Raw genomic sequence first — 22445 nt, 5'->3', positions numbered from 1 at the left:
AGCACCAGCAGGAGAGTGAATTTGTGTGGGGGGCTGGAGGGTGAGAAAACCTGGATTTGTGCTGGAAATGGCCCACCTGTTGATCACTTTAGATAAGCTATTACCAGCAGGACAGTGGGGTGGGAGGAGGTATTGTTTCATATTCTCTGTGTGTATATAAAGTCTGCTGCAGTTTCCACGGTATGCATCCGATGACGTGAGCTGTAGCTCAGGAAAGCTCATGCTCAAATAAATTGGTTAGTCTCTAAGGTGCCACAAGTACTCCTTTTCTTTTTACAATGATGATGACTAGTAAGTCTCCAGAAATAAGACCAAGCTCCACTGCCGCTGCAAAAGCGGACTGTCCCTGAGGAGCAGGGCTCTGGAGCCGACAGTCTGGCCCTGGAGCCCAGCCTCAGGTCGCTTGCTACCCAAGTGAATGGCGCCAGCGCTTCACGAGTCTCTTCCTTGACTGGGGCAGCAGCAGGCGCCCCTCCCCAAGGGCGAATGGACCCCGAGGCTTGGCCTCACGCTCTGCGCTCTGGGGACGTGAAGAACAGGGGGGGGGGGCAGGCTGAGGGCAACGCTTTATAGGCAGCAGACGCTGTTCTCACCCACCCACCGCTCACGGTGCGCAGCAGCCTCGGCAGGGACCGCGAGCCCAGGCTGAGTGCCAGGGAGACAGAAGCGCAGCGACTCACCCGCGGCCGCCGGCCACCCGCCCGACTCCGCGGCGCTCCTCATGGGACCCCGGCGCCTGGCGTTCTTGCTGCCTCTGCTGCTCCTGCTGCAGACGGGTGAGTGGAGAGCTTGCGGCCGCCGGCCTGCCCTTTCGCCGGGACCCAGCTGCAGCGAACACAGGGGGAGCTGCCCTGGGGCCATTGGTCTGAAACAAGTTAGAGTCCAACAGAAGTTGGGAAGGAGAGAGTGCCCCCCCCCCCCCCCCCGAGTGGAGAGAGGGAAGCCAGAGTGAAAAGTTCAGGGGTCGGGTGAGCGAGAAATCACTTCGGTCTTAATACGGGTCTACGGGCTCCTCCAGGCATCGCCTCACAGCGGGGATCTGGGCTGTATTCTATTTAATTGAACACAAAACCTGGGCTGGTCGTGTGCAGTTACAATCGTCTGACAGGCTTCAGAGTAGCAGCCCGTTAGTCTGGATCCGTAAAAAGAAAAGGAGGAATTGTGGCACCTTAGAGACTAACAAATTTATTAGAGCATGAGGCGCTCTCCTCTCAGTTCTGGCGCTCGTCACCCAGCCAAGCCCACGCTTGAGCATTTATTATGCGCTAATAAATTTGTCAGTCTCTAAGGTGCCACAAGTCTGTAGAAAGTATTTGGATAACGTATAACTCAGCCAAATGAGAAACAGATAGTCCAAGTAGTAATTGAAAAATGATCTACCACTTCAGAGAGAATATTTGTAATGCGGCCACTTTACAGCTGGCACTCAGAGCTTTTCAGTTTCTTGACTTCTGGGTGGCTAACTGTAACCTTAATGTTGCAGATATAAAGTAGGTTTTGCATTTCTTTCACACACAAAAAAAAAACCTAAAAAAAAATCAGTGCTACATACAAAAGATTTACATAACAATACTTTAAACTAAAGATTGCAGATCCCAGCAAAATATATATTGCAGACCTACACATTTATCCATAGCTCATGTGGAGTATATATAAAAATATTAAGAGGGCAAAGTCAAAACATTAGGAAATGCTAGAATCAAAGATTAGGAAATGCCAGAATCAAGATTGCCTGTACAACCTTAAGTAAGCCCCCTTATGTGGGCACATTATGATTTAGTCTTTAATTACATACTATTTTTCCACAGGACCCCTCCCATATTCATAGTCCAGAAGGAGCAGTGCTCACTTAGTGAACAGTTATTAAATATTTTATTTTCTCCTTATTGCTCAATTTACTGCACATTATTCAAACCCTGCTCTAATAATTCCATGTTCACTTTTATCCTGGGGTTTTCTGTGGTGCTCTTTAATACAGCATGAGTGTTTTACAAACATTAATGATTTTATTTTCCACAACACCCCATGAGATGAGGGGGGTCTTATCCCCATTTTACAGATGGGGAACTGAGGCAGAGAGAGAGTGAGAGAGAGAGTAAGGTCCAAAGTATCCATCGGTTTGGATGCCACACTTGAGACACTAGGACCTGATTTTCCCAAATACTTAGCTTTATATAGGATTTAAGTTGTTCAAAGCACAGCTCCCATGAACTTCAGTTGCAGCTGAGTGCTCAGCACTTCTGCAGAGTAAACCCAGGGTATCAAGTTGGGCACCCACAAAATAAGGAACACAGTTAATGACCACCAATGAGAAGTTTGGTTTGAGTGACTTTCCTGCCCTAGGAACTCTGTGGCAGAAGCAGGGATAGAATTCAATTCTCCAGGGAAGCATTTAACTACCTTAACCATGAGATAGTCCTTTCTCTTCCTGCAATCCCCTGCCTGATTCACTACACACCTTCCAATTTCTGCAACAAATGAATCAGGGATCTTACAGACAGACAATCTCCTTCATTATAGCATGACTCTACATTACGGACTCCAGCCTGTGCCCTGAATGAGGCAGGGGTCTTGTGGAAAACAGTCTAAGTACATGATCACATACTATAGAAGAAGAATTCTTCTATACTAATGCAAATGCACAATGGGACTCAATGAAGGTTCTACTAGGCTCCTTGTCCCAATCCCCCTCCCCCCCGAAACACACACACACACACACACACACACACTCCCAGTCTCCAAGTCTGGCTCTGGTCCCCTCTGTATTCAGGTCAGATGGCTTCCTTTTTTATGCTGCCTGGGCTTCTTTAGGGGGGGACACTGAGAGCATTGGAGAGACAGGCTCCCTCCTCTCAGTTCTGGTGCTCATCACCCAACCAAGCCCACTCTTGAGCAACAACTACAGAGAAGGCCCATCTTCTCCAGAAGCCTCAGGCATGCTCAGTCACTCTATGGAGACAGCACATGAACAATCTGGTCAGTACTAGGAGCTGTGAAGCTTGAGCATGCATTGAATCTTGAAAAAAAATTAACTGCTAGAAGTCTATGAAGTCTCTGCTAGGCATGTGGAAACATTTTTCAAAAGTGCATAACTTGGCCAATTTGGACAGATTTTCATAGGGAAGTAAAAAGGCATATCCATGACACAAAGGGCTCCCCCGGCCAAATTACTAGTCACTGCTCTAAAACAAGGGGGTCAGAGATTTTCAGAGAAAAGTTAATTAGAATTTTTTTTAAACATTGCATAACAACCCGTAGACTTGATCTCTGAAGTGGCTGAACTGTTGTGGCTCAAATGTTTAAAACAAAATTGTGTCTGAGTAACACATCCCAATATATGTGTGAGTGACACCCCCAATATGGAAAATTTCACCCCAAAGGACTAAAATTTGGCAAAAGTTGTAAGCCACTGAAGACAGGGTCTTATAATGGGAAGTGTCAAGCAGCCTGAAGAATAGGCAGTGTTATAATGGGCTTCTGTAAATTTATTTAGTTATGCATCATAATTTTATAAAGTTATGCACCTTAGACCTCAGTGTAAATAAAAATTATTTCCTGTAGCAGATAAAGCTTTCTGTTTCAATGGGTGAACTCTACTTCCTCCTCCTCACCCTGCTGAGGGGCACAGACCATCTGCAGCAGCACCCTCTGCCCCAGCACAACCCTAATCGCAGCATGGTGCAGAGAGCAGGTCAGGGGAGGGAGGGAGGTGGGACGGGTTTTCACTCTGCAGCAGCAATTCATGTCCTTTGGGCTGGCTCCCTGTTCTGGGTGTTGCAACCTGGCACACTGGGTTGCAGCACTACTCAGGTTGAGAAGTTTTGTAGTGTATTAGTAAATCAAATAAATGAATTATCTCGTCTCCAGGTTAGGTAAAAGCCTAGTTAGGTAGGTTACATTTTATAATTACAGTCCTGGTAAATTGGAGATTACGGTTCCAACGTCCTAGCTCTCTCTCTCCAATTATAATGGGCTCTGCCTTTATTCCAACATCCCAGTGCTTGAGGTCATAACTGTCAGTCAAACTCTATTCTAATCCTCTCATCGGAGGGTCATTTATAGTCTTCCTTTGAAGTCTAAGTATGACCATTATTACTTTTGTCATAACGATTGATAATCTGTCATAGATTATACAATGGAATTTAAAGCCAACATATCCTCCCCACTACATGACCCAATTTTATTTAATAATGTAGAGGACTCTACTCCAATGAACAATTCAGCTCGTTACTTATAAGTGAGTGGTATGTAAAAAAGTTCCTAATGATGACATCTAGACATACTGTAGTGGAGGTCTATTTTTGCAATAAAAATAAGGGGGGCCAGCCCTGTGGGATTACTGCCCTCCCCAAAGGGCTGGGGGTCCAAGTTGGTATCCCCAAGGAATTCGCACCAGCCATTTCACTTTAGTTAATGGACACAAAGCAGCTATGAAATCTTAACTGCGTAGTCAGGTAGAAACAAACAAAAAATCATAATTAAGTGTTCTTACACTGAACTAACTCACCACTGTGTTTCTACAACTGTATACACACACTATCCAAAGACTGATTATGCAAGAGTCTTACACAACATATGTATACCATTGTAGCAACACTGCAAGTTACACTGAGCTAAGGTCACAATTATTATAACAGTTAGAAACCCTCCCTGCCCCACATCCAGCCCTATTCGTCCCCTGCTAGGGTTCCCTGCAAAGGAGTTGCCATCACAGTCTGGAATAGGCAGGAGCCCATGGATTGGGCACCCTGCCTCAGCAGTGACACAGGCTCCCCCGCATACTGCAGCTCACTGTCAGGTCAGACAGAAACAGCCCAGCTTGCACCTCCGCCCCAAAAGGCTTCTGGATCAAGATTTCCTGTTGGTCCACAGCCCCAGGAGGAGCTGCCATGGCCTTTGGAGGAGGACCTGGCAGGCAGAGTGGCACTCAGGTGCTGGCCAGGCTCCCTGCTAGCAGAAACCTCCTATTCCCTCCAAATCCTTCCTAATTTTTAAGCGTACACCAGGCCTAAATAGTCTGGATACTGGCCACTTGGCATCTAGTTTCTTATATTGGGCCTCTTCCCTTATATCTGAGCACCTCACAAACATTCAGTTAACGTATCCTCACAACAGGAGGGAACTGAGGCAAAGACAGTATGGGCTCATCTATGAGAACACTTAGTTTGTGCCAGGTGGGGGTGTAAATCTACCTCTTGCTAGCCTGCCACTCGTATAGGCAAGCCTTAAGTGCCCATCATCACACAGGAAGTCTGTGGCAGAGCTGCCAATTAAACCCAGATGACCAGAGTCTTAGCGTAAAACCTTAACACAAGGTCTCTGTAGGAAGCATGAGATTACCACTTTACTATGCTCTTAGTAGTATGTTAAAAAACAAGCATTTAAACATTAAAATCTCTAACAGAGTAAAGACAACATTAACAGTTTCAAATAACTGAAGCTCTAAAGTGCATAGTGAACATTCTCAGAAAGATTATTCAGATACTGAGTGAAGCATCTTGGTTTTTCTTTAGATTATAAAGGTGCTTTGGGAAAAAAACATTATAGGAATCGAAGAGGAATCCTTGAATTAGCTGGAGCCATTAAATGCAGCACAGGACGCACTCCTTTTGCCTATCTACGTTATGGATGCTATTGTGGTCTGGGAGGGCAAGGCTGGCCCAAGGATAAAGTAGACTGGTAAGAGAACACATTTATATTTAACCAAAATACTGGGTTTAACACAAGAACAGTAGGGGAGAGAATAAAATAGGCTGTAAATCAGGTAAGAATTTAGCCTATTTAACACTAGTGGGGTGTATAAATGGGGGCAGTATCTGGCCCAGTGGGCAAGGTGTAGCTTCAGAGTGCTAAAATTCCATTGCAATGAAATTTTTACATGAGTCTTCCTTGGCTTTGAACTCCGCTCAGTGAGTTGTACTAACTTTATAGGATGAGTTCACCACTTTGCTTCTGCTATTGTTTGACCGAGTGTCCCAGACTTCATTTTATAATCCATCTTCTCAGAGGAAGTTTTAAAGCTCATCCCTTTTTAAGTTCTGTATATCAGAAATGATGGTAATGTTCTCACAAGGATAAAAAGCAGCTTTTTTGCCTTTTGTAATGAAGAGCTGGAAGGATATTTCTTACTCTTTCCAGAAAAAAATTATTTATGGGCCCAAACATGGAAAATTTCAACCCCAAAAGTGAGTGGTTTAGATTGTTATTAGTGTCTGAAAAAAAGGAATCTATGAAAGAAAACTTGTGCAAACAGACCAAATTATCCAAAAAAGTATATTTATAAATTATACATTTGTGTGCCAGTGTGGATTCCACTCTAGGTGTGCATTCATACACCTTATTCATGCAACACTGGATTTTATTTGAATACTGTGCACCTGGGCCGCACAAGAGCCCTGTGCCTGTGAGCTGTTTGGAAGGAAGGTACATTCAAGCAGCCTCACTCCAATTGAAGGTGGCCTATTCTTGTCAGTGGGCCAAATAGGCAGAGAGAGACGTTCTTCCTGCCCAAGCTTCCTTACAAAAGCAGAGGAGCCAAGACATCATAAAAAGCCAGTTTAGCCTAAAAGGCACCCAAGTCTATGACCACCATGGTGATCATGCAAAAAGCACTAAGATGCCAAATCTTGGGATGTTCCCTTGTAAGGTACAAGCCACAATTTAGAATTAACCCCTCAAATGTTGGTAGCTGTTCAGCAAATGGACTGAGACCCCTAAATATGAGGCTTTACCAAATTCAGAACTGGGAAATCTGGTCTCCCCTGTGAAATATGGTCTAGGGTCACCCAGCTCTGAAAGCTGAGCAGATAGTGGCAGCTCCTGCCTGGGCATGCAGCTCTGAAGGCATGCTAGCGCAGCACAGCACTTTAGTCAGTAAAGGTTGTTACATCCTTGAAATATGCTATTTATGTCATGACCAACCTGCAAAAATTGTGTGATTTCTCTGTGATTTAAGGAGACCCCCTACTTATATTCACTGAGATTCCACAGTGAACCTATGCTCTTTGGGAATCTATGCTCTTCCACCCTATTGAAAGGCATACCCTCAACCACCACACACCAGAGATTGCATACCCAGTTTTACCACAGAGTACTAGACCAGGAAATACCCTAGGTACAACAAAGAGAGTCTGTGATGGGGCAGAGTGGCCCTGCACTGGTACCGCAGGGGTTAACCCTTCCTTCCTGACAGAGGAAGCCCCGCCCCGGAAGCCCTGCTGGGCATGCTCCAACTGGAGAATAGGTATAAAAGCCTGCAGAAGTGTTCAGTCTAGGTTGACCACCGGAGTAGAAGGAGGCACACCGCCAGCTCTTGAGGAGGGACAGCCAATGCTCCAGGATCCAGCCAAGCTGGGACGCACCTGGCGTCCCAGATGGAGGTCTCAACAGGAGGGGATGGACCGGAGGCCCTGCCCCCCAGTGTGGAGAACACAACGTTGAGGGTAGAAAGTGACCCAGGGGAACTTTAGAGACAAGCAGCATTAAAACTGCACTGACCCTCGGCGTGTTGTGGGCGGATCACCACCGAGCTAAGCGTGAGGGGAAACCCCGCCAATAGGAGAGTCCTGGGTCGGGACCCTTGGAGAGGGTGGGCCCGGGTCCCCCTACCACTCTGGCCGTTGGGCCACGCTGCCTGGATACTCGGGGCCAGCTAGATGGACTCTGGCCGTTGGGCCACGCTGCCCGGATACTCGGGGCCAGCTAGATGGACTCTGGCCATTAGGTCCCGCTACCCCGACCAAGGGGCGAGCACGGGGAAACCGGCCATTGAGCCACATTGGAACGCCCTTCAAGGGACGGGCGTGGGAACTTGAGTGGCGAGGCCCCGACACCCCATCCACCCCTACCACAAAGGGACACTGTGGTGCCAGACCCATCAGAGTCCTTTATCTAGAGGAAATAAAGGGGCACCATCCTATACTAGACCTCAGCAGACTCAAATATATACACCATCACAAGTTCAGGATGGTAATACTTGCCTCCATCATCCCATCACTCCAAACTCAAGATGAGGTCACTGCTCCAATTTGCATATCACCATCTACTTGGCCCACAAGAAGTATTTGATTTACTGTGGGCAAGGATGCACTTGATCATCATCCCCTTTCTGCAGGGGAGGCTATAGTTCTGGGAATGGTGCAGTCAGCATGGAGTGACTAAGATAGCTCTGCACTTACCAGGGGTCAGCAACAACCTAGTGGACTTTCTGATAAGGAACGTGGCAACCAGCCATCAGCAGTCACTGAAGAAATCCATCCTGGAACTGATATTCCATTGGTATACAACTCCCACGATAGACTGTTTGCCATGGCAGACAATGCCAAGTGCATCATCCCCTTTCTGCTCCCAAGGAGATATGAGCTCTGGCTCCCTTCTAGGTGCCTTGTACAGCAGTTGTTGACACCAGCAAAGTAAATCTTCCCACTGATCTCCAGGATCATATCCAAGCTATGGTCAAGATAGTCAAAATTGCCTCTGCCAGTAGTGGGCTATCAGACCACCTACATATGCCCAGCCATTTCCCCATATGCCTTCCCACCTGTTCAGACATGTTTTCATAAAACTATGGTCAAATATTGCTCCCAGGCCCAATTACTGCTTCTGATGACCTAGATGTCGGGTGGTTGAGCAGGACTACTAAAAATTACTCCCTGCAGGTCCAAGAGATCATTTTACAGTGTCAAACCCGCCACGAGGAAGCCTTACTTCTTGAAGTGGAAAAAGATTTTCCATACAGGCAGGTCAGGGTGAACTCAATGTGAAGCCAGTGGAGGCCCCAATACCAAAGATTCTGCACTGCATACTGCTGCTGAAGCAAGCAGGCCTAGCCTTTTAAATGGAGCTAAAGTCCATCTGGCAGCAATATTAGCATGCCACACCCCAATACAGTCACGTTCAATCTTTTCACATTCCACCGTATTGAGATTCTTCAAGGGCCTTCTCCATGCCTGCCCTATGGTTAGAGACCCTGCTCCCACATGGAAGCTTGATGTGGTTCTACAGCTCATGGAGCCTCAATTCAAATAGTTAATGTAATGTTCGTTATACCACCTCACCATTACGAGTCTCTCTCATAGCCATCACGCCAACATGGAGAGTGAGAACTGCAAGCTCTCCTGGCAGGACAGCAATATATATACTTCCATGATGACAAAGTGGTGATTAAACTGCACCCAAGATTCATTCCTAAAGTGTTCTCAGAATTCCCTGTGAACCAGTATTATTCTACGGATGGCCTTCCCTCAGCTGCACTCATCAGTAAAGAAGCTTCATACATGTCCAGGGCCCTGCTTTATTACAAGGGCCAAATCTTTCAGGACTTCTACCTTGGTCTCTGTGCCCATATACCTGGTGTGCAGAAATGCCAAGTCATCTAGCCTGAGAGTATCTCAAAGCAGTGGAAATGCACTGTGTAATCTGCTATCAATTGACTGGAAAGCGTCTCCCCAAAATGTCAAGGAATGCTATACCAGGGCCCAGGGGACATCTTCAGCCTGCTTTAGAAATATACTGATCTCCGAGATCTGTAAGGCAGCCATAAGCAAGTCACTGACCTTTGTGAAACATTGTGCACTTGACGTGGCAGCCAAAACAAAGACTAAGTTCAAAAAGCAGTGCCTCAATCCCTATTTGATTGATACAGCCAAGATTCCTCACTCTCACCATCTGGTAAGGGTACTGCCTGTCAGTCACCTACAGCAAGATCCACAGACACATTGTGACCGGGATCCCAGTGGGGCCAGCTGTGGTCACTCAATTATGGTGAACTGCAAAGAATAGGGCAGCCAAAACCCCAAAAGCTGGTGGATATTCCAACATTTAGATTTACCAAGCCAACACAAAACAGCTTCTTTATTACCTTACTGGTTACTCAGAAGTCCAAACGCTTCCCTTAAAGTGTTCCAGCCTTAGGTCTCCATCCAAGTAGCTAAGTCAAATATGATGATATCTGAAAATCTTATTTCATCATATAAAAGAAAAGGTTCTACCAATCCCAAAGGATCGGACACATTACCTCCCAGGTTATTGAATATTCCAGATCTTACCCAAATATACACTACAGCCAATTCTTGTGAACTAAAATTTATTAAAAAACAAGAGTATGGTTAAAAAGATGAATATATATACAGACATGAGTTCAATTCATTGAGGTTCAGATTCATACCAGAGATCGTGAGCTTTGTAGTTGCAAAGAGTTTTCAGAATTAGTTCATAGGTTATAGTCCAATGTCCAAATCTCATTCAAGGCATAATAGCATAACTGGGACCTCAGTCTTGTGACTCAAACTTTCCCTGATGAAGCTTAAGCAGATCTGAGATGACAGAATCAAGACCCAAGGATCTTTTATACAATTTCATGTCCTCTTTGACAAGTTGGGAGTTCCTCCAGGAACAAAAGGTAATTAGGATAACTTAGAAGGAGGTCCATTACCATTACTTAGCTATAGAATTAAAGCCATTTGCTTGTTCCTCCACCATTCACAGTATGAAAGATAGATGAATACCGAGATATCCTATGTTTACAATTCATTTAAATGCTAGGATGTTCTTTTGATCTCTGAACTATCAGAATACAACATAGACAGGGACTGTTGATTACATTGTCAACCCTACTCAGACATACGTAAACAGACAAACATTATCTCCCCACGTGTCTTTTGAGAGTTATTTATTTTGCAGGATGTTTAACGCTTTCTGGCCATGCGTTACCCACATACTTGAAAATGAAAGTATGGTTACTTACACTACAGTAATTGTGATTCTTAGAGATGCTGTAGTAGTGTGGATTCTATGACCCACGTGCCATCCCTGCTTCTTTAAGTCAAAGCCCATGTAGCTAAGGAATTGCAAGGGAGCTAAGGAACGTTTGTGGCCGACCCACCCTTTATCACTCAAACTTTAAGGTCAGAAGGGCCCATCATCATCTAGCCCGGGATGGGCAAACCTTTTGGTCCGAGGGCCATATCTCGGTGGGGAAATTGTATGCAAGACCATGAAGGTAGGGCTGGGGCAAGGGGTTGGGGTGCGGGAGGGAGTGTGGGCTGTGGGAGGGGGTGCAGTGTGCAGGAAGGGGTTCAGGACAAGGGGTTGGCATATAGGAAGGGTGTGAGGTGCAGGAGGGGGCTCAGGACAGGGGGTTGAGGGCTCAGGGCAGGGGGTTGGGGTCAGGAGGGGGTGCAGAGTGCAGGAGGGGGCTCAGAGCAGGGGGTTGGGTGCACCAGGGGCTCAAGGCACGGGGTTAGGGGGCTTAGGGCAGGGCGTTTAGGTGTGGGGTGCCGGAGGAGTTTGGGGTGTGGGCTCCAGCCCAGCACCACTTACCTCCAGCAGCTCCGGGGTGGCAGTGGCGTGCAGCAGAGCTAAGGCAGGCTCCCTGCTTGCCCTGGCCCTGCACCACTCCCGGAAGTGGCCAGCATGTCCGGCAGTGGTTCCTGGGGGTGGGAGCTGCAGCAGCAGTGCCTGCAGGCGAGGGCAGCACACACAGCCCTCCGCCTCACCCAAGGGGCCACAAGGATATGGTGCTGGCCGCTTCCGGGAGTGGCGCAGGGCCAGGGAGCCTGCCTCAGCTCTGCTGCGCCAAGGGACTGGCAATCCCCCAAGCTGGATTGAAAGCCTTGACAGGCCAGATCCAGCCTGTAGTTTGCCCTCCCCTGATCTAGCCTGACCTCCTGCACATTGTAGGCCGCAGAATCTCACCCACTCCTGTAATAGACCCCTAACCTCTGGCTGAGTTACTGAAGTCATCAAATCATGATTTAAAGACTTCAAGTTACAGACAATTTGCCATTTACACTAGTTTAAACCTGCAAGTGACCTGTGCACCCCATGCTGCAGAGGAAGATTAAAAACCCCAGGGTTTCTGCCAATCTGACCGTGGGAAATTCCTTCCCAATCTCAAATATGGGAATCAGTTAGACCGTGAGCATGTGGTCAAGACACCAGCCAGACACCTGGGAAAGAATGCTCTGTAGTAACTCAGAGTCCTCCCCATCTAGGGCCCCATCACCAGCTGTTGGAGATGATTGCTGCTAGCAGTTGCAGATCAGCTACATGCCATTGTAGGCCTTCTCCTCGTACCATCCCCTCCATAAACTTACCAAACTCTGTCTTGAAGCCTCTTGTTTTTTGCCTCCACTGCCCCAATTGGAAGGCTGTTCCAGAACTTTACTCCTCTGATGATTAGAAAACTTGGCCTAATTTCAAGCGTAAACTTGTTGATGGCCAGGTTATATCCATTTATTCTTATTCTTATTCCACAGTGGTGCTTAACTTAAATGACTCTTCCCTCTCCCTGGTATTTATAGAGAGCAATCATATCTGCCCTAAGCCTTCTTTTGGTTTGGTTTGGTTAAACAAGCTGCTCCTGTCTGTTTCTGATAAGTCTTTCAATGGTTCCCCAGCTACGCCCCAAGATTTTCAGCTCGGCTTCCACAGCTCTTCATCATGTTTTTTTGGGCAGCCTCATTTTTGCTTGCCTTCAAGTGTCCATCTTATTGCTACTCTAGTGATGGAATCATTTTCCATCCGAAGCATATGGCCAATCCATCTCCAACGCCTCCTGGCAATGACAGCGCTCATCACTGGGGGAGCTTTGTTGCTGCCCTAAACACCAGAGGCGTAATGGGAACATGATGATGATGAAACAAGCCAAGCTCATTGAGTTTCCTCTCCTAAGGTAGGTTTTCCATTCCTTGGATCATCCTAGTAGCTGTTCTCTGCACCTGTTCCAGTTTGAATTCATCTTTCTTAAAAGAGGAGACCAGAATTGCACACACTATTCCAGATGAAGTCTCACCAATGTCTTGCATAATGGTACTAACAGTTCCCGGTCTCTACTGGAAATACCTCATCTGATGTATTTTAGGACTACATTAGCCTTTTTTCACAGCCACATCACCTTGGCAACGCAGTCATCCTGTGATCAACCAACACACCAATGTCTCTCTCCTCCATCACTTCCAACTGTCATCCCCATCTTATAGCAAAAAGATTTGTTAGTCCTTAAGTGCATGACCTTGCAGTTTGCACTATTAAATTTCATCCTATTTCTATTTCTCCAGTTTTCAAGGTCACCCAGATTTTCTTGTATGATATTCTGGTCCTCCTCCATATTGGCAATACCTCCCAACTTTGTGTCATCTGCAAATTTTATTAGCACACTCCTGCTTTTTGTGGCAAGTCAATAATAAAAATGGGCCCCAAGACCTTCCCTGAAGAATTCCACTAGTAACCTCCCTCCAGCCTGACAGGTCATCTTTCAGTATGACGCACTGAAATCTCCCCTTTAACCAGTTCCTTATCCAACTTTCAATTCTCATATTAATCCCCATCTTCTCCAATTTAATTATTTTGCCATGTGGAACGGTCTCAAATACCTTACTAAAATCCAGATAAAGGAAATGTAGAAGATTTAATATCTAAAAAAAGCACTTATCTTCTCAAAGGTGATCAGGTTGGTCTGGCACAATCTACCTTTTGAAAAGGCATATTGTATTTTATCCCAATCACCATTCCCGGTGATTGGGATAAAATTCCCAATCTCTATGTCCTTAACTACTTTCTCTTTCCAAATTTGTTCCAAGACCTTGCACATAATTGAGGTCAAGTTAACAGGCCTGTAGTTGCCTGGATTACTCCCTCCCCCTCCTTTTTCTTAAAAAGAGCAAATATATTAGCAATTCTCCTGTCATAGGGAGTTTACAGATTCATTAAAATTCCTTGCTCTTGGATTTGTATGGCACAAACACAAGCATGCATAGCCTCAAAGACACTATGAAAAATAAGATCTGGTTACGTGCACGAGTGGTTACAGTGGGATCCATACGGATGTCAACATCTTAAACTACACTTGGTAGTAACCATACTCTGATCTTTCAGCTACAAAATGCCTGCTCTAAAGATAATCATTGGGAATATGAACCTACTAAGACACTCCCTCTCCTCTGCATTATCTGTTGCACCCCAAATTTGGGATGTTGGTACCCTAACAGTAAATGGTATTGTAACCAACAGGAAAGCAGAACTTTATTTTGAATATTTCTTTAGGGCTAGAATATACAAACAGATCACATTTTAAACTCCTTTGTTGTACTGAAATCTTGACTGTACGCGGAGTAAATTTTATGATCCTCTGGCTGGTTATTTGAAGCTTTTGAATGTAACATCTGACATTTATTTTGTAGACAACTCTATGGAAGGTAATTGCTACTTTAATTACTAAATTAGGAATACAGATGGAAAGAAGAGTATTATCTTTGCTTGTGGTCACTGTAAGCTCAAATCCTTCATTCTGGGGTATATTTTTTCAGATGCCATAAAAAGCCCCTGGTGGCAAGCCAGCTTCCTGCTTAAAAAATATGGCTATTTGTGGTATGGGTTTAGTGGGTACACAACTTGCCTTCTTTTGTCTTGGTTTTTAAGACCTCTTTATAGAGCTTCTCAATTTAGACAGCAGCTAGAAAGTACAAGACCTTTATGAAGACTTGTGCTTCACAAAGGGCAGTTGAGTTCCTATTCTCCCTGTTTTATTTCTTTGATGTTTTGATCACATCCCTACAGCTATGTTACTTTCATAAAAATCAAAGTAAGACAGCAATTCTTAAATACACTTTTGTATTTAAACATTTGAAACAAATGGATTAAAATTAATTCCTAAACTTCAGCTAGGCAAAGGCTTGTTTTGTTTTTCCACAAACATAGTAAATTTTAACTCCATGAGGCAGCATAATCTAGTAGTTAGAACATGGTGCAGAGAACCATGACTTCCTGGGCTATATTTCTGACTACCTCAGTCCTGCTGAGGGAGTTTGCACAAGTCACCATTTTTTTCTGTGCTTTGTTTCTTTATCTGTCAAATACATATATTTAACTACACCACAAGAGCATTGTGAAACTTCGCAATCTTTAGATGAAGGGTCATGTCGAGCTGCCAAGTATTAGTTTAACAAAAATAAAGACAAAAATAAAAACTAGATAGTGCTGAAAGTCAAAGCACTACTTTTTAATCTTTGTAGGTCCAGATCCTAAAAAGTGAAACATGCCAATCTAGGAACTATCTAAAAAATCATATACGCACTACAATACTATATTTGTTTGTCACCAGAAAAGACCAGATGTCATCACTGAACAAAAAGGGCTCACTAACACATCCGACTCTCCATCTGAACAGAAAGGAGTGTACCAGTAATGATTGCATAGTTAAGACTCCAAAATTTGTAGCAGAGCCTACAGCCGCCTAATTCCAGATCCCCCCAAAATGTCCCCAGTTGTCAAAGGTTGTTGCAACAGTAGTGACTCTGGCTCAAGAATCAAGAAGGTTTATGAAATGCTAGCAATTTTACAATAAAATACTATTTCCTATATAGCTTTTCTATATTAGCTGTGTTAATTATGAAGTCTTTTAAAAACAAAGCAAACAGGAAGGGTGAGGCATTTTGAGTTATCCCCAAAATTTTTTCTAAATTAGCAACTCAATTTCATTCACTAAATGACATTTACCAACTTAATTCAGCAGTGCTGTCCAAATAAATCCCAATTAAGCAACAATTCTGCTTTTATTCTGATTAAACAGTAGTCATGTCTGTTCACTGAGGGCCATACACTCTACAAGAATTGCTTGGTTCTCTACCACAATTAAGGGACAGTACAGTATAGCTTAAGTAATGTCTTTATTTAAACAATACTATTTCATAGTATACCTGTCTTATCTTCTTTAGTAATAAAAACCAAAAATGGATGCCCTTAACTGTGCCAGGGTACTATTATACTGCACACTTCTTTTCATGGTGTGTAGTGTACAGACCCATGTAACCCCCTCCAGGTATAAACAGCAATGGAGACAGTGAGGCACAGCTTAGGCAAGTAAAGACACACCTGAAGGGAGTACATACTTGAGTGTGTGGGGCTGTGGGCCATGTAGGATATGTACTCCACTACATACTTGCGCCCTTCAGACTTGTCTTTACTCTGCTTGCCTAAACCATGCCTCAACAGATACATTGCTATTTGTAGCAATGTAGCCTCCAGCTGCCTGCCCTCTGCTGAAGCCCTTCCCCGCACTGCAGGAAATTAGCTAATGTGGATCTTAGATATTCTACTTGTTTTTTTCAGTAGTGGTTAGATATATGAATAAACATGGCAAAAGAATGTTGCTTAAGTACTATACTACATTTAAAGCCAATTATCTATTCTCTCATTAAGACTCGACTGGATCTAGAAGAATTTGTTCATGGAGACATTTAGTGGTTTGTGGTTGCACAGCCTATGTACAGTACACCCTCGCTATAATGCCCTTCATTATTACAAACCTTCAGCTATAACGTAGCAGTCCCTGGATCCCAACTACAGTACAGTACTGTAAAAAAAAGGATGTTGCACATGCATGCACAATTTTTCTGTGGCATCATACGTTAAGCCCAAGGGCAGAAACTAAGGAGTGGGCCCACATCCAGCCTCCCAGGGCTGAAGCGGAAGCCCTGCTGCGGCAGGGGCCGACAGCCTGACCCTTGTTACCATGGCTCAAGGTGCAGAGATCACCTAAAATCACCTTCTGTGACCAACTCCAAGCCTTAAGTATCATTATTATTTTATTAATTAAGCTAACTCCTTTATCTAAGGCAACTTCATTAACTTACTCCAGCAGTTTCGTTCCTTTGATTGTCCTTTTGCTATACAGAACCCCTGGCCCTAACAAAAAGGCATGGATCCCAACAGGTTTGTTATAGTGAGAGTGTACTGTGGTAATAGGTAAGTGTGCCAACAAAAGCATTACAAACATTACATGACCACACAATATTATAGTGAGAGAAACATAAATCCATCTTTTTATTGCTGTCAGGTGCTGCTTTAAGCATGACTGCTGCTACAGTAAAGCAGAGCAAGCAGGCTGTAAGCCCAAGATAGAGAGCTATAACTGGGAATGTGAAGACAATGCTGCTGTGTGTGGTGAGTAATTACCTCTATTCCCTTTCTGGCACATGTCCATGGAAGACCACCACAATGCCAGTCTGCCACTTGTAACTTCCTTATTTTGTCCTTCTTCCTTTATTTTTGGCCCTTCTTTCTTTGCACCATTTCTATTAACGCTCCTAAATTTGTTCACCTCTAAAGTTTTAGCTTCAGTGAGATTCAAAATAACCACAGCTTTAAAGTGGGGGATCACAAACTGATGATTTTTCTATGACTGGGTATACATATCCGATCTTTTATGTACAGCAATACAAGGCAACTTTAAAAAGTTAATCGCCAATCACACACAATTTGCATTCTGTCATGCTGCTACAACCACACTATGCTACACTGCTATGGTCACAAATGGAATCTTCGTCATCAAGATAGCCACTGCCAACAGTAGACTCAGAAACTGAAGTACTTTCAAATGCATCTTACAATTTACACATAGCGGGAAATGCTTCTCCACATCTGAATATTCAAAATGGACATAAGCACATCTGGGATGACTGTCATTTCTATACACTTTAGTACAGTGATTCTGCAACTTTTCCATTCTTTGCCTACTTTTCCCCCACCCCCAAAAAACAAAAACACACACACACACCCTTCATAAGCCATCTTTCCTCCCAGCTACTAGTTCCTTGCTGCTGGGTTCCCAAAATGTTTCATAGAATCATAGAATATAAGGGTTGGAAGGGACCCCAGAAGGTCATCTAGTCCAACCCCCTGCTCGAAGCAGGACCAAATCCCAGTTTCACACTGCAGCCTAATGGGAAAGGCTCCACTTAGTCATAGCTATAATTTATGAACCACTGCTTTAGTATATGTAATAATGCGCTACTTTACATATGGGGAGCAACATGTCCACAGGCCACACAAAAAACGCACTCTCTTTTTGAAAATATGTAGAAATTCATACTTCAGAATTCCTTGGGTCATTATTTTCTTGCTCACAGCATCTTGATAATGTGTTTTTTCTCCTGTAAGATTTAATCTACAATACATTTGCCAAACTATGGGAGGGGAGAAGGGGAATGCTCAGTAATGACATGACCAGCTGGAAAAACCATGTAAAATTAAGAAAAGCAAAACAATCTGGTTATACAATAGCTACAGTCTGTCAAATTGATCAAGTACTCATTTCCTAAATTAATGCATCAGGCCCCTACAGAAAAATCTCCCCTAGAAGTCAGGATAGGAATTCATTGAGCCCTAAAATTTGGATAAGGAAAACTAATGTGAAAGAGGAACTACATGGGATTCACATTTAGAATATGCATGCTCAACAAAAATGCTGCTTAAACAATTTTTTTCAATGCACCAGAGTTTCAGCTGTAAGCTTTAACATACCTTCAAGAGGCAGAATAGAACTGTGAGTACTGTTCAAGTTTCCTTCTCTCAGAAGGAAGTCAAATTATTTCCCTTCAGCCTCAAGAAATATCTTTAGTGGAGAGCCAGAAACAAAGATTGAAATATGGGAACTAAAGTTATGTTATTTATACAGAATTTTTCTCAGATTAAATCAAAAGTAATGAAATTAGAAATCAAAGACTTCACTCAGATTGACAGCACACAATAAGATTCAGAGTGGAAAGATTTTGCTGTAATTATGACTTAAATGTTTTGAGTGGGGAGGGAGGTTTTCTGTATAACTTCCCTCTCAATTTTACAACAGTAGCCAAACATTACAATGTAAATTGTCTCAGTAATTCTGCAATGTGTATGGTATAACTCCTACAGCCACAATTATTTTATGTATTATTTGTTAAATCTTTACTGTCCTCTCTCCCCATCTCTACCTAGTTTACTGATGAATATCTTAATTGCAGTTACTTTGAAAACTACTTAATTTAAAGAAGTCAATCTTGGAGGTCATTAATCCTTCCTGAAGACTTTCACCAAGTTTTTATACCTGCTAATAGTGATTCCAATCACTGAAAAGAGCATGTGTGTTGATTCTTACCATTATTATTGCTACCAACTTAATTTGATACACCTAGAGGGAAGCATGCTTTGCCATTATACACCTGACGCCACTGTAGATTAGAGAAGATTATGTTCTTCTATTTATGTAGCTAAATTTTGACACAAAATTGGTTTCTGGTTTCAAGAGTGAAGATTGGGAAATGGGGGAGACCTTTCTAATACCAAGTATACAGACTACAGAGACTGGAAGTTAACAGATAGTAATTTGTTTAATATCCCTGTCCAGAGTCAGTAACTTGTTCCTATCTTTTAGCTTTCCACCTTTCATTTGGTCACCTGACCTCCTATTTTTATAACTGTGCAGAGAATAGTAAAGCAAAACAGAAGCTGAAGAGGTTATTCTGTGATTAAGTTTACAAAAAGAAGGAAGGATTAAGCCCACAAAAGTTGTAAACTTAGTATTCGTGGTCTCAGCAAGTTTAATTCTCCCTGCTTAAACTAAGTTGTTCATTACAAGATTACATAAAACTGGGCAACACAAAATGTTGTAGTATTTGACAAATTTTAAGACAAAAGTTACTCACGTGTAATTGTAGTTCCAACTGTATTGCTGCTGCAGAGGTAAACCCTGGGAGCAAAAACCCTGAAGCCATCTAGAAAGCAATTACTGTTGGCACCACACAAAAATATGGACACTGATATGAAACAGGAAGTTGTCTTGCCAGTAGGTTTCTTACTGTCACTTACTCCTTCTTACAAATATGATATTTAGCCAATAGAAAGGGCACATTTTGAACTTAATTTGTTTTGCTCAGGTGCGTTTGAGAATTAGTTTTAGTCTAGCATATTTAAATGCATGTAATGCTGCATTGGGGGACATGTCTAGATTATGACAATAGGTCATGTTTAAGATGCACTATTTTAAAGTTATTAACCAACTAGTGCTTGTGATCAATTTTAGGTGTCCATGGACTTATCACTTTTTTTTAAAAAAAGGCGTTAAACCATTTCTACACTAGGATTACAAATGTTAACCAACACATTTTAACCATTTTAAAAAAAATATGGTCTAAAGGCAGCCTTCTAGTAACAGCCAAAATAAGTTAACTGCATGCTCGTGATATACAAAGTATTAAATTTAGGGTGCCTGACATGCCAGAAAGGAGGCAAAGTTTGGGGTGGGGGAGGGAAAGGGAGAGTGCTGTTCTGCATTCTTCTCATTTAAGATCTTGTCTATTCTACAGATGTAACCTGCTCTGAGATCTAACATGGTTATGTTTCAAGCACAGTTCCATTTCATAGCATGGACTAGATCTTAACTGTTACTGTGCCAACAGCTGGGAGCGATTCAGGGACAGAGTTAAAGATCCACTCTATGCTTCTCAATTCAACTTTGATTTAACAGTGTCAGAAGCCACCTGATATAAGTAGGTCCTCCAAGACTGTTGTACTTGCTCTCTACAGGTCACTGTATACTACAAATACCTGATCAAATACCAGAGTTGGAGAAAATAAAAAGACCATGTTACTGCAACATGACAGTTACAAACAAAACCTTTGTGAAAGACACAGGAAACAAGTTTTTGTAAGGTTAAATTGCACCTTACACACTATATTCAATAGCCTATTTAACAAGTCATATTGTATAAATGAGTGAGTTAAGTTTACTGTAGAAGTCTAACACCTTTGCAACTCAATTTTATAGTACATAAGTCTAACTTTTAATGTTGCATCTTTTACAAGGGCATTCATTCTCTGTATGTATTTAAGAGCCACTTCTCTCACACAGTTCTGACTAGAGCAGAGGGAGGATACAAAACAATTACCATTACTTCTTTCTGAAGAGGAGTTAAACTAATAAAATCCCTCCATTTTGTAAGCATCAGAGGATTAAAAGGTAACTCTTCACTGAGGGTTTATTCCTCCCAACACAATTAGCAGAACTAATTTCTCAGCTAAAATGAGCTCTGCAGATGGGATTGCTCACAAATCCCCTCTCCTCTCCTCCCACTATCTCCATCTGCTGGGAGGTATCATCATCATCTAGGTTCAGTCTAGCCCAGTAATTTGGGAGAATTCTGGTTTACTATTAATCAAGTACCGCACAAAATTTCAAAATATGTAAAGAACAGTAGAGGAGGAAAGAAATCACAATTGGTTAAAATAAAAGGCTTGTTATAAAAATTAAGATGTTACAATTTATACAGGAATAAACTAACATTCAGGACAATTTTCTGAATACTACATTTACTGCTTACTGTTACCATTTGATATCCTTTAATTACTTTAAGAACCATTTGTACTTTGTTTTCATTGTCTTTTCCAGATTCACTAGAAGACAAATGCCAAAAAATAGTGTGTGAATGTGACCGCAAAGCTGCCAAGTGTTTGGCTAAAGCCCCTTATTACCCAAGGTACATTTTCTGGCCAGATTTTGTATGTGGTGACAATCACCCAAAGTGTAAGTTTTAGTGAAACAGGAGGACACTACTCTAATATTTATAAAAATCTGTATGTGCTTTTGAATTTAAAAAATAAAATTTCTCCCATCAAAAAGGATAGTGGTGATTGATTTTTTCCAACAATGTTTGTGCATGCCTAGTTTTCATAATGCATAAGCTAAAAGAAAATTTAGTGGTTCTTAACAGCTGGGAAACCGTAGCAGCTTTCGCGGACTAAATATAAGAACAATTTTATCAGAGATTTCTAATAGTGTGTGAACCTTTATCATCACAAGCAGCAATGGAATGTTAACTATGGGAAAAGCCTCTAGAACACCAGCTTTCACAATCGTTATTCACTGCAAGCTACTCATTATCTATCACCCACATATGCAAAACAGCATGTAGGGCTGGAGTGAAAACCTCCACTTTTAAATTTCATTTGAATCCTGAAGCTAGAATTTTATAATTAGATTTAGCCAAGGGAAAGGCACACTCAGAGTGACACTGTCAACTTAAGGAAGGGCTTTTAACCTTTGTTATTAGCAACACTTTTGATAACCAACAATAGTTTACTATTCACTAAATCATTAAAGTTTTAAATTTCACTTGGCCTAGGCAACACAATGACTATTTAGCTTCACTGTCTTGTTCAGTTGCTTTTGTATTTAAATAATTAATAATAATAATAAAAAGACATTAAGTCACTGACTGTTAAGTTTGCGTCAAACCCTAGTCCCTTTGTACAACTTGAGTCAGAATCCCATAGAGACTAAGGAAAGGAAATCCTGCCTGCCTCCCACATTCCCAGATATAGAGCAGCAACACAGATACTAGCGTGGCCTCTAGGCTGCAGTAGCTCCATGGTCGCAAGCTGGAGCCTCATTCCACAAACGTAGAGGAGATGAGTGGTTAAGCCACTAGGACCCATCTCTCTACCCCAAAGTGTGTTGAACCAGAGGAAGTCTCCAAAGACCACAGCTCCACGATATGGATTCCCATATTCTGTCCTCCCTTTTACACAAAGAGGGTCCTGACTCAACACGCAGGGCACAGGATCTATATACTACAATACTCAGAAGAGAACGGTTTTGCTTTACAGGAATGTAAAGCTGGGTTGCACTGTTA

The 22445-nt window shown here is 42.8% G+C and overlaps 1 protein-coding gene across 1 annotated transcript; it reads left to right on the top strand.

The window, feature by feature from the left end:
* The first annotated feature begins 668 nt into the window (after positions 1–668).
* On the top strand, positions 669–21432 carry PLA2G10 (phospholipase A2 group X). The gene is made up of 4 exons (XM_048867759.2): positions 669–776; positions 5514–5679; positions 16835–16941; positions 21203–21432. The coding sequence occupies exons 1-4, from the start codon at positions 722–724 to the stop codon at positions 21346–21348; spliced, it is 474 nt and encodes a 157-aa protein (XP_048723716.2). The 5' UTR covers positions 669–721; the 3' UTR covers positions 21349–21432.
* The last annotated feature ends 1013 nt before the right edge of the window (positions 21433–22445 follow it).

Source organism: Caretta caretta, chromosome 10, assembly GCF_965140235.1.
Source record: "Caretta caretta isolate rCarCar2 chromosome 10, rCarCar1.hap1, whole genome shotgun sequence".
In the NCBI taxonomy this organism is placed as follows: Eukaryota; Metazoa; Chordata; order Testudines; family Cheloniidae; genus Caretta; species Caretta caretta.
This window is presented reverse-complemented; position numbering and strand designations above follow the sequence as displayed.